The sequence below is a fragment of the Lepidochelys olivacea genome (genome assembly GCF_965140295.1).
Source record: "Lepidochelys olivacea isolate rLepOli2 genome assembly, chromosome: 1".
Classification (NCBI taxonomy): Eukaryota; Metazoa; Chordata; order Testudines; family Cheloniidae; genus Lepidochelys; species Lepidochelys olivacea.
Genome location: NC_140411.1, coordinates 98790649 through 98808067, shown reverse-complemented (window position 1 = coordinate 98808067; position 17419 = coordinate 98790649). Strand labels below are relative to the sequence as shown.

The 17419-nt window shown below is 44.3% G+C and overlaps 1 protein-coding gene across 1 annotated transcript in view; it reads left to right on the top strand.

Annotated features, from left to right (window-relative positions):
• The window catches only part of UGGT2 (UDP-glucose glycoprotein glucosyltransferase 2), a 306688-nt gene that overhangs the window by 192186 nt on the left and 97083 nt on the right, over nucleotides 1-17419 (top strand). Inside the window, exon 26 of the mRNA XM_084618017.1 lies at nucleotides 3776-3855. Coding sequence (XP_084474143.1) covers nucleotides 3776-3855 — 80 coding nt within the window. The remainder of the gene's footprint in view (nucleotides 1-3775; nucleotides 3856-17419) is intronic.

Below are 17419 nucleotides of genomic sequence, written 5' to 3'. Positions count from 1 at the left end.
ATTTGTTTTTGTCCCAAATTGGAACAAAAAGTTGAAATATCAATTTGTCAGAGAACAAATTGTTCTGAAAAATTCAGTTCAGAAGTGATGAAATGTTAAGTTTCAGCATTTCCAATCAAAATGAAACATTATGATGATTCTGAATCAAAATATTTTTGTTTTGGGTTGATGCACAATCTGCATTTTCCTGTGGTGGTACATTGACTCCTGACAGTTGTAGTTCAGGTCTGAAGTTCCTGTTCTCCTTTATGAACTGGACTCCCTGGCTGGAATACATCTCCCATGATGTACCTGCAGCTGTATAACTCCCATGATGCACAATGCCACTTAGTCAAAGGGGAGACTGCATTGCATCATGGAAGTTGCCACCCACCTAGGCAGCCCAGCCCATAGGAGAGAATGGGGACCTGAACTTCATCTCCCAAGAGGCAACTCGCAGTGATAGGAGTTGCAGTTTAATGTTGAAATGAGTCAAAACAAAACATTTTGAGTCAGTTCAACAAACCAAATAAAAAAAATTCAGAAACTGCATTTTCTGTTGAAAAACTATTCAGCTCTACCTATTTCATTATGCCCTACAAACATTAAACCGTTACACCTCCTCCAGAAGAGTGTATTTGTTTAAACAAGCACGTACACATATAAAACCCCAAAGGGAAAAGATTTTAAGTTGGGTCGTCTCTGGGTATCTTGTCTTGTATATGTCTGACATCAAGACCATAAGCTCTTCTGAGCTGGGTTTATATTTATATATTGTTTTGAAAAGCACCAAACATTTTTTCAGTGTTCTACAAATAGTAATAATGGTAACTATCCATGTCATAAATCCTGTGTGTTATGTAGTGCAATAAAAAAATTAAGGAGTCATCCCCCAGTAAATGATTAGTGTCCCAATCATTTATGAGCAGTTTAATCAAAATCATTCATGATCTGTGTGCTCTGGTGAAAGCATTCTATTTTTATCATACCTTGTGACATTTGGTAGTCACTTCAAACTTGTCTCATGATACTATATTGGAGAGACTTAAAATTGTCATGTATTAAGACTATAAGAAGATGAACAGGCTTTTGTTAGGTTACAAAGGCACAGTTAGGAGTTCCAGATAATTCGAAAACTAGTCTGAGAAAGAATGACACTTAGTAAGCCGAGCTAGATTCCTTGAACCAAATGCAGCCTAAGTATACTAGAAGACAGCCTTATGACTCTGAACAGTGTTAATCTTCCAGTTTTAATTGCTGTTATATTTATTTGCTTTCCTTTATATAATCACCAGAGAATTCAACATTAAACCATGAGTTGTCCACAGAACAAAAGAAATGTAAGCAAGAAGTAGTATTCTCATTTTGTATATAGCACCTGGGTACCAGTACTATGGAGATGGGTGCATTAGAAATTACTATAAACAGATAGAAATCAAAGACTAGGTGGAAATGATTCAAAAATTCTGGGATGAAGAGTTTAACACATCACTGATCCATCATTGGTGATATCAGTATAATTCTTGAACGTTTGCTACTTTGCTTTGTTGCAAAACCAACATAGATTTCATAAGAGAGAAAACATTATCTTTATCCTGGAAGGTACAGATTAAAAGAAGTTTGAATATATACTGGAAGGAGATGAAGACAACAGCTGTTTCTAAAAAAATTAATTTGTTAATATTTTGGAGAAAAACATTAAAATTTAGAATATGGAGGACATTCCATGCTGGATCAGAACTAATTTTAGGGCAGGTCTATATTTTACCTAAATTAACTGACAATAACCATTCTTTAATGCAGATACTTAGAACTGAAAGACTTCTTAAGATATATACTGATTGTTACTGAAGCCTTAGAGAGTGTTTGACAAGGGGCCAGGCTTAGCAGTGGCATCACCTAGTGCTTAAGTCATTGACCTCAGTTTCCCCCTTGGTCTCTGGTGCCTCCTGTTGGCAACTCCTCCAAAACTGGGATGGCCTGCCTTTTGGTGGGTGGCAACTCAGCCCAGTTTAGCTCAACTCCCCCTTTAGCAGTAGCAGTGTCCAATGAACTATAGAGGGTACTGTGTCCTTAAAACGGAAGGAGCCTCAGTCTGTTTCCTAGCCGCTGTAGGTGGCTTGCCCTTGCCACAAGGCTTCCAGAGTCTCTGTCTTCTCTTTACTCCTGCGAGGGGTGGAAGGGTGTTGGTTAGGGAAGCCCAGGCCCTCCCACTCCACCAGGCTCTGATTCAGGGCCCTGTGAGAGACAACCAATGTCAGGCACCTGGGCATACCTCAAGACTGCCTCCCTGGGCCACTTCCTACCATCCACCCCCCTCCACAGTCTCAAAAAGTCCATCTTAAGATAGCAAAAGGGGGGGGGATAAAGAGGGGGAGTAACAATCTTCAGACCAGGGTTCCCAGACTTTTTGCCTGCATGACCCCATTTTGAGACTTACTGTTTCCTGTGACCCCAGACAGCACAGGCAACACAGCGACCAAGCAAGTCAAGGAATTTGCCCATTCAATATGTTATTTAGCGCTCTTTAACTTGAGACATGGGCTTGCATGTTGCAACACAGCTTCTCAAAGTCCGGCTGCATGTTAGAATTTGCACATCTAATCTTTGATGTGACATCAATGGTAGATCGATGTTGTGCTCTGATGGACACAAGTGCACTGAATCCAGCTGCACATATATATGTGCTTGCAAATGGCACCATCAGTTTCAAGGCATGTGTTGAGAGTGCAGTATAGTCATTCTTGACAGTGAACCAGAACTCTGGGAGAGAAGTTGGACATATGTTCCTCTCAAGGGTCAATGGCAGGAAATTTCGATGAGCTGTTTGATTTAAGCTGCTGGCAAATCCATGGCATTGGGCTTGTAATGAAAGGGATTTCACACACAGTCAGACTTTGACATGTCCAAATCAGGGGGGGAAAGGTTGCAAACTGTTGCTTCAACTTGCTGAGATGCTCAGTCATCACCTGTGTGGGAGGCTGAATAATTTCATTGTCAGCCAGGAATTTGCAGCACAGAGACAGTAACTTAAAACAATTCTTTACTGAGTGCCAACAGGGTACTCATGGTCGCATAAAAGAAGATATGAGCCCTGCGTTAAGGAGCTTACAAGACATTGCATATTCCCGTCTCAGAAAAGGGTAGCATAAGCTCTTACCAGCTCAAGCATAGAGAATGCTCTCTGTTGATAAGCTTGCTGACCACAAATAAGGATTTTCTGGATTCAAGTCTCTCACGAGGATGCTTCCACAGCTGGCTTGTGCTAATGACAAAGTGGCATCCACACTGCCACCTCCACACAGTCTGGATCTGCTCCACAAATGTCAGGCCAGGAGGTGCAACATTTGTGGAATAGGCCCAGACATGTTTGCAGGGAGACAGCATTGTCTCACAAGCCAAATCTTGCCCGTTGGATCCATGACCCCATCTACTGATCCACAGTTTGGGAGTTGCTGAAGTAGTCCTTTCCTTCCCAGCGGAGATGTCTGTAGCAGCTTTGGTCAGGAGATCTCAGGCCAGATCTGTCCTGTTCCCTCATCTGCCCCCATCTGAGTTGTCTGGCTCCATTTAAAGCCCCTTGCTCTATCTGGAGCATGCTCTGCAGGTTCAGGGGAATGGAGTCATCTGGGCCCAGAACTGCTCCTTAACCCCTTCAGTTCTAGTGTGGAGTTAATACACCCCCTCACAGAGGGGAAAAAAGATCTGTCAAGAGAATCGTTTGTTTTCAAAGCCAAGGAACTTTGATAACTAGCCAAATCCATTTTTAATATGGAAAAATTATCTTTTCTATTAGGTACTTGGAGATATTGTCAACATGAAACTGAGGCTGTTTATGAACTCTAGATCTAAGTTGTCAGAAGTACCTTTGAAGAGGTGAGTAGGAAACTATAGCTGTTCTTTGAGATATGTAATATAATATGACTAAAAGAAGCTACAGTGATATAATCTCCTCAAGAATCAGTAATGTTTCAGTGAGGCTGATTCCTGCTGCTGGACTAATTAGTTTCTGTGAATTTAAATTGAGTAGTACTGTAGCAGTTTATACATAACAAGATCTATTGAGTGAGATTAAACTAATTAATGAGAATAATTTTTCAAATTAAAAATGACAAAAATATTTACATTTAAAAACACCAATTGATAGTTTCTTGTCCATTGTTTTCTCTGCAACAGTTAATCTCTCAAACATCAAAAAGAGTTGTGAGAGCTACACACGGGGTCTTTTAACTAAAATGCATAATATCAGCTTCATTTATTGGTGACTTAAATATTTAACCCTCTTCTTTCTTTAAAGCATTTATGGAATTCCTCCTTGTTCTTTAGTATTTCCATTTTGTTCTCTTCTGTAAACCCATCAAATTGTTTCACCTAATTTTGCATGAAGGTGCTCATTTAGAGTAACACTTAGAAAACTTTTAGAAAAAGTACTTGTGCCTTTCCCTTTTGCAAAACTCAAGACTATTTCTTCAATAAACATTTTGAAAGAAATGTAACTCTTGTTCTAAGGAAAGTCGTGAAACTGTAGAACCAACACAAAGGTCAGAAGCACCTGTAAAATTTTAGCATGACTGCTCTAAGGTGTGCCGTCAACCAGCCATCTTTCTAAAAGGCAGGACTACTCACTTTCAAGATTCTTGAGCCCTCACTATCTTTGACGGATAGTATTGGAAGTTTTCTGCTACTGTTCTTCCCTGGAGCTCAGTGCTCCCCATGCACCTGTTCTTCTTTCCCTCTCCTGTTATCCCTATTGTATATAGAGATAATAAAGCCAGTTTCCTCAGAACAATGATCCTTTGGTGTGTGCTCCATCTTCATTGTTCTTAAAAAATGGGAGGATTACAAGAATTGATAGATCTCAAAAGACTGAACAGATGGATAAAGAAAAGGAGACTGAGAATGAAGACTTTCAGCAACCCTCGTGACTGTGGCCAAGTGTACACCACAAAGATTTGTCAACATAGCTATCTTAGTCAAGGGTGTGAAAAAATCTACACCCATGACTGACATAGCTATGCCAGCAAGCTCCCCTGTGTTGATGCAGCTATACCTGCAAGAGTCCTTTTGCCAATATAGCTTATGTTGTTTGAGAAGGCAGTTTACCCATACTGACAAAAAATCTTCTTATGCCAATATAAGCTGCAGCTCCACTAGCGGTCTCTGCTGGTATAGCTATACTGGTATAGCTGTATTGGCAAAATTTTTCTTATGTAGGCTAGTTCTTTGTCTCCAGGAGACTTTCTGATGTCTGTGGCTGAAGTGGTCACATACTTTCATCTGCCACAGGAGATTCCTAAGTTTTGCATATAAGAGTTTCCACTTCAGGTATTGGATTTTCTCATTTAGGGCTTGTTTAGATGGTGAGTTAGTGCATAGAAAATGAATCTATGGTATGATCTACAGAAAATAAATCTGCACTAGTATGATGTGCACTAACAGGCTGTGTGGACCCTGGTATCTCATACTCAGAGTTCCCTAGTGCACTTTGATCTACTCCCATTTCAAAGCAGAGTAAATCCAAGTGATTTACAGCAGAGCTTAATGTGCACAAATTCACTGACTAGACAAGCCCACAGTCTCTCTTTAGTCCCCAGAAACTTCATGAAAATGTAGATGGTTGTGATTATTAGATTCAGTCACCAGGGAATTTCTCTTTACCCTTACAGGAAAATATTGGTGTCATTTGGACAGTATCCCAAATAGCAACAAGCTAGAAAATGGAAATGCTGCAGTCAGGCTCTATAGTCTATCAATCTATCTATTTTGGAGTTTTGTACTACTGCCCATCACTGTAGTATCTGAGCACTTCCCATGTAACATTGATAACAGTAGTAAGGTCCTATTGGACTTCATGGGATCTCTGGTATTTCTCCCTTTGTAGCGTGTAAAAAACCTCTGCTTATGAGGTAGCGTTTTGGGGTTGGTTTGGGTTTTTGTAGATTTTATTCATTTACTTTTCATTTAGGTAGATTTGTTTTGGGGTATTTAATTTTTTGGCTTGGTTGGGGTTGTTTAGATAAAGTGGAGGTGACAGTGTAGTGAATGTCATTCTTACAGTGGAAAGGCTTTTTCAAAGAGGAAAGTTTTGCTGTGTTTCAGAAAGATGGTCAGATGCTGAATTTGCCAGATACGCTCTTGAAGTTCATTTGATAGCCAGATCCCCTTGATTAAGAATGCTTTGTCCCCAGGTCTCCTGCACCTTTGTCCTGGGCTTTGTGATCTACCTTGTCCGGGAGGAGTGCAGTTGGTGTGGTGGTTTGTAATTCAAAATTCAGTCTTTATCGCAGCTGGGCTTGATCCATTAATTGTTTTGAATATTAGGACCAAAACCTCAAACTGCAGTGGAAATTGACTGGGAGTTAGTTAAGGGGATAAGCATGGGTCTGATTGCTCACAGCACTCTAAGCCATGCAAAAGGTGGGCAGCCACCTTTTGTACTTGCTGGAATATGTGCATTGTCTTTACATTCAGTTTGAGATACAGTGAATTACAGCAATCCAACCTGGAGGTGACAGATTCATGGATCAGTGTGGCCAGGTCTTCATCTCTGAGAAAGGGACAAAGTTTCCTAGTGAGCCAGAGGTGAAAAAAGACTTTTTTAGATACTAATGCTGTCTGGTCATCCAAGTTTAGTGGGGAGTCAGATAGGACCCAGAGAGTTGGCACCACTTTGACAGATGGTGGCTTTAGGTCTACAGTGAAAGGTAGAAGCAATGTCTCAGCTAGTTCTTAAATGCATTTCCCCCTTCTGATAAGCATCACTTAATTCTTGTCTGATGAAAGATTAAAGTGAAGAATAGCTGTCTACATCCACTCCAAATGATAACTCACTTCGGGGGGTAAAGAAGACCCTATTACAACTGGAGTCTCCCCTAAAGATAAAGGCCTCTAACAGTTCATTGGTGTCTGCTGCTCTAGGTCTGCTAGGATTCTGCCTAGACTTTGCATCCTCGACAAGACTTCACATGTGAACCTACAGAAATTTCTACTTTGAGTATGGAATCATTCATGTGGAAAATTTTGTCATTGGAAAATGTCCATTTTGGAAATAGCTTCTCCTTCACCCACCCTAAACTGAAGTGCAAGATTGCCAATTTAAGTCTTCTTGACTCAGTTGTTCTCTTCGTGTAACTAATTGGTATAGAGTTTCTGGTTCTTTTGTTTTACTAAAGAATAACATTAAAGTACTCCAAAGCTTGTCTCTCTCACCAACAGAAGTTTATTAGACCGGTTGTCAGAGTCCCTATTAACTAGGTCCCCTTCTTTGTTTTCTGCTTTAACTTTATATAGTAATCAGGAAGCTGGGTCATTACCAAAATAATTAAATAATTTGTTACAATATTTTGAATTCCCTTGTTTTTGTGCATTCTTTCAGGCATAAAATCGGTTCTGTGCAGGAAATAAGTCATTGTAGGGCTTCATAATTGCAAGGCCAATTTGATCTTGCTCACATATACAGAATGGTCTCATTCTTCTGGTGAATATTCTGCCTCCAGCCTAATCTCCTGTCATCTTTTGGTTTTCCCATTAACACATATGTTCTAAAAGTGATGAATGTGTAATACTCTTGGTTTGAATTAACAATCAAGCATCTGTTTTTGTAAGGATTTAATTGTGATGCCTGAAAAGTCTCCATCACCAAAGTTCAAACAAAAATGTATCTACAAATATTAAATATACAAAAAGTGAAACAAATAAGGAATGCCAAAATTTTGTCTGATATTTTAAGACATCCAGGATTCTTCTTTAAATATATTGTCACACTTAGTCCTTTCAGATATTAATAACATGGATCTTTGAAAAATGTCAGTTACCATGGATTATTAGGGAGTCCAAAGTGTTTGAGGAGAGAGAGTAAAAATCTCAAAAGGATATTAATACTTTTATTTAACAGTGTTTTATTCAAGACTAACACTTTGTGAAACATAGTTTGGTCCATTGTGATTTTAATTATTTCCTCCTCCTTCAAGTGATGGTCCCTACTATATTCCACCGAGGGTTATGCACATGTGCCTGGAGCTTTTCAAAGTAGCATTGCTCAGCTGTCCGCACATGTGTCCTTGTATTGCCTTATGGTTTCACCTGAGGTGATAAAGGGCAAGGCGGACCTTCTGTAGCTCCAGTTCCTTCTCACTGCCACATGGTCTGAGTTGGAGCTTCTGTTGACCTTTTGTTCTTAGTGACACATTTTCAAAAAAAATTTACAAAAACAGTTCTTATTTTCATTCATAGTTAGGATTTTATTGTTTTTTGTTGTACTTTGGTAATTCCTAGCAGTTTTTTTAATTAAGGACTTGGAACTCCGCTTCAGCAGTTTTTCCTGCCAAATAACCTCCCCGATCCCAGTTCCCATGTCTAGGTAGTGGATTATGCTAAAGACGCCAGGATTCAAAGTCTGTGCTTCCTGCCCTTATTCACTTTCCATCAGCTACAAACACCAGTGCTGTTTGTACTGTTTGGGGGAAGCCCACATCGCATCCAGGTGCAGTATCTGCCTCTCCTTCCCTGCCTGTATGCAGGAAGCAGAGTTCTCTGCCTCAAGAAGAACCCCTGGAGGTAGCCATGGCTCTGAAATCAGATCCTGTCCAGGGAACACCCCCCACCTCATACATCAGCCTGAGCAATCCAAAAGTGCTCCCCCTACCATGAAGCCTCCATCTGGATCCACCAGTACCAGCGCTACGGACTCCACATTGGGGCCTAGCCATCAGCCACAGAAGCATGTGCATAAGCATGGCAGTAAGTTTTCCTCTAAATCCAAGAAGGATGTTGCACCGTCCACAAGTTCCAGCCACAGAGGAGCTACACACTGCAAGACACACTAGAGTGATGAGAGGCCACTCTGCGTGCCTGGCACTGGATCCGTGTATCCCTCCTGCCTTGGTTCTTCTGGCATCCCTTGAATTATAGGTCCCGAGACAGGTGCCTTTACCAGTTCCAGTCCTGTCAAGAGACTGAATACCATAGACTCTGGGGAGAATCAGAAGCACTCCAGCCCTGAGGAACTGTTCACCCTGGAAGGAGTGAAGTCGCTGCCTGTTCCAGTGCACTCAACTCTGCAGAGGGCACCATATCCTGCATTACATCTACCTCCTGCTGACCATACCTCTCCAATGCATCCCATTCTGGTGGCTCCATCGGCACTGCCATTCATGCAAGACTCCGACTCCTCGGAATCTGAGGACCCAGACGTTCGGCATAGTCTGCCACGTCCGTTCCAGAACATGACTACCAGAGGGTTCTGATGGCTCCATGGCAGTTTTCTCCCTTGCCTTACCCAAGAAGCTGGTATCCAGCTCCTTGGGCACAAGTACAACAACAGCAGGATCAACCAAGTTGGCCATATTGGAGTTTATGGTCCCAGTCATCACTTTCGGAACAGTCTTGTTGCCTCAGGAGAACTCCCCGTTTCACCGCCCCACCCTTCATCCAGTAGACATTCAGAAATGGCTTTTGATGATGCACTGATCAATCCAGTACCAGCGTATCCAGAGACATTCCCTTCATCATCTCCAGACACTGCTGTATCCTTGACACCTTCCTCCCTGCCAGATGACTATCGTCAGTTTCAAGAACTACAGAGAATTGCCAATGCTCTTGTGATCCCACTGGAAGAGGTGCAAGACTGTCAGCACCAGTCACTAGACATTCTTCACACATCAGCACTGCTACGGGTGGCCTTACCAATCAGTGATGCCATTCTTCAACTGACACACACCATGTGGCATTCCCCAGCCACGTGTGCACCAACCCCGAAGGGGGCTGAGAAAAGGTACTATGTTCCCCCACAAAGGGTCAGTGTAACAGGGCGCATGCCATGCCCCTTCGGTTTGGCTCCTCTTCTATCCCTCTTCTCAGAGACTCAGGGACACTTCAGGCTGGTGCAACACTCGTGCTCTTTATTTGTGATCAAGTCCCCACCACCAGTTTCCAATGATATACAGGATTTTTACCACAGTTTAGCCGGCCACAGACTTGGAGACTCCCACTGCCCTCTCAGTTTGAGCCTGACCTTCCCCTCCTAGTCTCTGCGCCCCCAGATCCCCTTGCTCTCACTTCCTCCCAGCCTTATAGATCCTTCTAATGAGGCTAGCAGGTGTGGACAGTTACCAGCAAGCATCAGGCTATCTACCCAGCCCCAATCCAATCCCCCTGATTGGGGCTGGAGTGTCAGGAGCTGATTAAGGCCTCTCTAGTAGCACCCTGCCATCGTCATATTTTTTGTTTTCACACCCTCCACCTAACTCCTTAGTAATACAGACTGTGTCAGACAGACCAAAGGAAAACACCCATGCTCGATTCCCGGCAGACAGGGAGGGTAAGAGACTGGACCTCATGGGTTGAAAGGTTTTTTCTTGGCTGGACTGCAGTTCCAGATCTCTAACTACTTGGCATTGATGTCCAAGTATGACTTTATAAACTATAAACATAGAACCTACCTCAACTGGATCATATTTGATTCCAAGCAATTTTATCAGAAGGCAAGATGGTCACCAGGTCCATACTTCAGACTACAGTTGATTCAGTGGACATGTCCTCGTGTGTATTGGCAACTGGAATTGTCATGAGGCGGGAATCCTGGTTACACTCCTCAGGTTTCCCTAGAGAGAGGTGCAGAACACAATCTGAGGACCTTCCTTTTGATTAATCACATCTCTTCAACCAGAAAACTGATGATTCCTTACATTCTCAAGACTCTAGAGCCACTTTACAGTCCTTCGGCATATATACGCTGGCACCAAAGAGAACATTTTATCACCCACCACCAGCCCAACACTATAGAACTCCTAACTTCTACACAGAGCCCGTCCACCTGTTCCGGCAATGCAGATGTCTGCACAACACACTCAGTCATTGCGAAAGCGGTATTTCTGAGTGTGGCTAGAGAGATGTCAGCCACTCCATACACCAATACTCCTACCCTCCACATCTTTTGGGAATTGTCTCAAACTCTTTTTACCAGATTAGAGAGCTATAACAATGGACAAGTAGGTCTTGGATGTTGTTTAACGTTGCTAAGGCTTGGGTCTGTGGTCAGGGCCAAGTAGCAAAGGGTTCAGGCATTCTATCTCCTGCAGATAGCCGACAAACACTGACTCCGTGGCCTAGAGAGGGGCAGACTACCACCCTAGGGTTGGGGTGGGTGGGGGGACGCAGGCCCACCTGCTCCACTGCACCCTGGCCCAGGGCCCTACCACTGGTGGAGGGATCTGCCACTGGGTCAGCAGGGATCCTGACTGCAACACGCTGACCTGATCTCCGGCAGCGCTGCAGCCAGGCTAGGATCGGCTGCCCCGGGCCACTTCCTAACTCCCCCTTGGGGTGTACCTGGATCGGTAGAGTGTCCTCCAGATTGTCCGTGTAGAAGGCCTGCGGTAGTTCTGGCCACTCCTCCTTGGTCGGGTCAGCATGCAGCTCTGGCCAGTCCTCAGTTCCACAGGGCCCTTCGGCAGTCTCCCAGGTCGTGAGCAAGCAGGAGGCGTCTGGCTCCTCTGGCAGCTGCACCAGAACTGAGCTCCCAGACCCTCCCTTTATACTTCCTGACCCGCCCACTGACTTTCTGGCGGGAGGGGTGAACACAGCCTGGCTCCACCCACCAGGGATTCCTCTCCCTCTGTGTCCGTGGGAGGCCACACCGCCTCACTACAAGATCGATTGTGGATCTCTGACACCTCAACCACACGATTTGCAAGCCAAAATTCCATATGGTTGTGCTTGCGACCATCATTTCCCTCACTAGAAAAAGGCATGTAGTTTACGGCTCTCGACATGCAGACATCTACTTCTATATCAATGTACATCCAACCCACAGAAGGTTCCTGAGGCTCAAGTAGGGCATCAACGCTTCCCATACAGGGTTCTCCCATTTGGACTTACCACTGCTTCATGAGTTTTTACAAAGGTTTTCTCTGTGGTAGCGGCTCACCTACAATGTCAGGGAATTCTTGTTTTCCCATACCCGGACAAATGGCTGCTGGAAAAGAGGAAGCTCAAGCATCAATGTCCCATCTTCTTCTTCTCCTCTCCTCCCTAGGAGTGAGCATCAGTATGAAAATATCAACTTTGTACCTTACTTGGTCCATGGAATTCATAGGAGCTTGCATCGATTTGACCTGTGCATGAGCTTATCTGCCACAGGACAGATTCCAGAGCCTACTGGACCAAATAGCCCTGATGACCTCCAACCCTTCGGTCTCAGCCAGGACCTGTCTCTCCATCCTATGGCACTTGGCGGAGTGCACATATGTCACACTCTTCACCTGCCTGAATCTTCACAGTCTGTAACTATGGCTGCAAAGAGTTTATTCCCCTGTGCACCAATCCATGGACACCATATTCAATGTTCCACCAGAGGTCATTTCTTCTCTTCAGTGGTAGACGGACCAGATACAAATCTGCTCTGGGATGTGCTTCCTCCCACCCTCACCAACCATGACAGTCATAACAGATGCATAAGTGTGAGACTGGGGCGCTCACATTGGCAATCACATGACACAAGGCACCTGGTCCACGCGAGAGGCATGGGTGCCCATAAACATTTTCAAACTTTGGGCTGTATGCAAGGCATGCCACGTGTTCTTACCAGCTATCCACTAGCGCCACATCATCATCATGTCAGACAGCACCACCACAGTATACTACATAAACAAACAAGGGGGCTGTGATGTCAGTGGAGGCAATTCGCCTCTGGGAATGGTGCATCGGACACCATATTCTTTTGTCAGCACCCTACATGCCTGGCACCCAGAATGTGATTGCAGATTCTTTCAGCAAGAACTTTGCGACTGACCATGAATGGGAGTTGCACAACACAATAATCGCAGACATCTTTGGTCACTGAGGCACACCAATCCAACCTCCTCTGCTCCCTGTCCCCTGACTGCCCCAACCACTATCCACACCCTTGCCCCTTGACAGGCCCCCTGGGACTCTCATGCCTATCCAACCCCCCCGTCCCCTGACTGCCCCCCCCGAACTTCTGCCCCCCGGGACCCTTTGCCCCTTATCCAACACCCCCACTCCCTTACCATGCCACTCAGAGCAGTAGGTGCTCGCAGCCATGCTGCCGTGCTGCCCGGCAGGAGCGATGGACCAGAGCGCTGGCAGCACAGCAAGCTGAGGCTGCGGCGTGGGGCTAGCTTCCCTGGCCGGGAGTTCAGGGGCTGGGTAGGACGGTCCTGCGGGCTGGATGTGGCCCGTGGGCTGTAGTTTGCCCATTTCTGAACTACACCTTCCCCATACACACTTCTACCCCTTATCCTCCACAAACTCAGGTGGGAGAGAGTCGTGGTCATTCTGATCTGTTCTGGTCTTGCCAATTCTGGTTCCCTCTTCTTCTCTGCATGTTGAAACAACGTTCACTCCCGCTATGGACGTTTGTGGAATGGCTGACACAATACAACAGCAGACTTAGGCTTCCAATCCATAGATGCTACACAGGGCAGTGTGATTTTTGGATTGACACCTCTATTAGCACAAGAATACTCATTGGCAGTTCAAGATGTCCTCTCCAGTAGCCAGAAAGACTCCGCAAGGCGATCTTATCAGGCCAAATGGACATGCTTCACTTCCTAGGCCCTACGGCAAGGTCTTGCCCCTGAAGCTGTGGTCAGCTGTGACATTCTGTACCTTGGGGGAGCATACTGTAACCCCATATTCTTCATTTTCGTATAATCGTGATCTTAGTATAAAGCATGCCTTGTAAGGCATCAGGGGAAAGGTTATGATCTGCTGAAAGTCATTTCTCTATCCATAGATGTGTATCATTAATGCATATGAAGTTATGAGAATTGTGTTGTATGGCGGTCACGAAAACATGCTGTAAGTTGGGGAATCAGCCAGATATTAGCTCCCCAGAGGCAACAGCAAGGAAAGTAACCAATGCCCGGGCCGGGTGTCAAACAACCCATCAACAGCTATTGTCCAGCAAGGGAGCTACAATGCAATGAGGGAGCTCACCTGCATGAGGCCACACCAGGGGAATTGCTCAACCTTGCTTGGGAGAGACTCAGCAATGCCACACAGACATGCCTGGACTTGTGCTCCCCAAGAGTGGACATACTGGGCCCTTCTCCTGTCTCCACCTATGCTACAAGTAACCAAGACACTGAGAAGGAGACAGGACTCCCAACACAGAAGATTGGTTCGGATTTAAGGAACAAACCTATATATTAAGGACTGCAACATGCAGTGGTGTGAGAAAAACTGTTTAATCTAGTTGCTACCCAGTCTAATAGGGTTGAGAGTTTAGACTGCATGTTTATATTTTCTTTTTGTAACCACTCTGACTTTTTGCCTATCACTTATAATCACTTCAAATGTATCTTTTTGGTAAATAAATCTGTTTGTTTATTCTACCTCAAGCAGTGCGTTTGGTTTGAAGCATGTCAGAGACTCCCTTGGGATAACAAGCCTGGCATGTATCAATTTCTTTATTAAATTGACGAACTCATATAAGGTTGCTGTGTCCAGCGGGCATAACTGGACACTGCAAGACGGAGGTTCCTAAGGTGGTGTCTGGGACTGGAGACATTGGCTAGTGTCATTCGGTTGCACAATCCAAGGAGCAGCTTACCTGCCAGAGGCTATGCATGAACAGCCCAGGAGTGAGGGTTCTCACAGCACAGCAGAGTAAGGCTGGCTCCCAGAGTCAAGAATTGGAGTGACTTAGCAGATCACTGGTCCAGATAACGCCAGGGGAACGTCACAGCATCTCCATACTCTTAGACTGTTTCCTCCAACTGAAAACCTTGGGACTCATTCTCAACTCTGTCAGAGTGCATGCAGCCACCATTAGTGCTTTCCATCCTCCCGTGGGAAGGGCATTAAGTTTTTACCCACCCCTTGACCACCCGATTCAGGAAGGCCCTTTTAATGTAAATATCCACCTATTCAGCCCAGAGCTCCCCAATGGGACCTCAAACTAGTCCTTACCTCTTTTAATGACCTCTCCCTTAAAACCACTGGCCTTCTGTCCTGTCTCTCTCCTCTCCATGAAGGTCACTTTCCTTGTTGCTGTTGCCTCAGCGAGGAGGGTTGGTGAGCTGGGAGCCATAATTGGAAACCCCAGTTTCACAACGTTCCATAAGGACAAGGTCTCACTATGACTGCATCCCAAAGGTGATTTCTCAATTCCACCTCAACCAACCCATACATCTGTCTACCTTTTTTCCAAAACGACACATCTCGAACAAAGAATGGTGGCTTCATTCCCTCAATGTGCGTAAGGCCCTGGCCTTTTACCTACAAAGTCAAAGCCATTCCAGAAGTTTCCCAGGCTATTTGTTGCCATAGCAGAGAGAAATAAAGGACTGGCCATTTCCACCTGGAGACTTAAGTGGGTCTCAGGGTGCATTATGCACTTCTGTCTGTTGTCAGGGTGCTCCCCACCAGATGGGATACAAGCCCATTCCACGAGAGTGCAAGCATCAACAACAACCATGCTCCATGACGTGTCCCTTGCGGACATGTGAAGCAACCGTGTGGAGTTCAGTACACACCTTTTCCTCTCACTATGCTCTGGTATATGATTCTATGACAGATGCCTCATTCAGCTCAGCAGTCTCCAGTCTACGGTTCCACCATCTTCCTCGCACTCTCAGAGGAATACAATAGGGACCATCTCTCTCTCTCAAAGAGGAGGTTATTAACCTGTAACTGAAGGTTCTTCAAGATGTGTGGACTCATCTGTATTCCAGTCCCACCCTCCTTATCCTCTGTAGGTCTGTGGTGGAGAAGGAAGTGAAGATGTGGACAGTCTGCCCTACCCTTTATTGCCTTGGGTGAAACCATGAGGCAATGCAAGGGTGCATGTGCGGAGCGCCGAGCAATACTACTTTGAAAAGCTCCGGGCACATGTCACATGTGCATAACCCTCAGTGGAATACTGATAGGGATCATGCATCTTGAAGAACCTTCAGTTACATTACATCAGAACTGAGGGAAATCTCTGTGATTGGTATTGTTTGATGATCTCTTGTGTTGATTTCAACAATGGTAATTGTCATTTTCTCTGTATCCGAATGACCAAAAACTGTAGCAGCGTTAGCCAGTAATATTTTAGATTAAACACCATCGCAAATACGACACTTTTTTGTTCTGGGGAAAAACAAAGTTTTGCAAAGAAATCAGCCCTTTTTTTGCCAAAATAAATGTGTCTACTCTACACAACGGAGCACAGCTAATTCCATTGTAATTCCGACTTAGTTCACCAAAATTAATTCAGTAATGGCTACTTATGAGTCCATATAATTGTTAATCTTCTTAAAATATTAGCTCTCTGATAGATTGAGCCATCAACACATAATATTTTAGTATATTCATCTTATACTAATCTTTTACAGTAGCTAGTAATAATACACTGGCAGTCATTTCTTGTTATGTCCTCCCCAATCACATACACAGCTCATTTCCAATTGAAGAGACTGCTATGAATTATCCATATGATTTCACATAATCTCATTTTCTGTTGCTCAGCTTCTGTCTCCATTCATCATTTATGGTTAATGCCTGCTGCCCCCACCTATGAAATTCAGAGGCAGTCTAGTGTTGTTTCTGGAGCCTCCAGGATTAAATCCTGCCATTCAGTTTAGGCCTCCAAATTTTCTGCTTGGCAATAAAACAAATTGGTAATTCAGTTTCTACTGACTATTTGTTTTATAACTTCAATTTTTATTTGTTTTCATGCAATAGCAACTTAAAATCTTTCCTCCACCTCCATCCTGGATCAAGTATTTCTCAGTTTCAACCACCCAGATTTGCAGCTGCAAGCTTGCTTTCTGAGACACTTCTACATGCCCTCCCCCAGACCTAGCAAAGCTACCTACAAATGCTGGGCTAAATCTAAGTGTTGTTCCCTATCTGAAGCAGCACAGTCTATACAGAGGGCAAATTATACCCTGTCTGTTCACAGCCAGCTGACCCTTGTGCTGCCGGGGCATGGGGCTCAGAGCCAGAGCAGCATGTTTTTTCCCTCCCTGCTCTGAGGACTTTTCTGCGACTCTACTGCATTTCATGGAGAGAGTCTACAAATGAGGAGAACACTATCGGGCCAACTCAGGAGTAAGTCCCACAAAAGATCCAGGCCAGACAGGGAAAACCCCTGAAAGGATCCAGAAGTCCCTGTCATAGTCTTCTGTACCAGATACGGACTGATCACAGAGCTTGCTTATACATACCAGTTGTGTGCCTTTAATGCTCTGCTAAGTATGGCTGAGGGTTGTTTAAATAAGTGCCACCTGGTGGCTGAACAGTGTAATACAGTTTAGCTTTCTATTATTACATCTCGCTCTTTTAAGTTCTGCATTCCTACCATTTACAATATTTACACTGTCACACTGTCTTTGAAGTTCAGAACGTATCAGTCTGGTAAGTGTCTCTGAACTGTACTGGTTTTGTAATTACATGACCTGAATGTGTAACATCTTAGTCATCTGCCTTT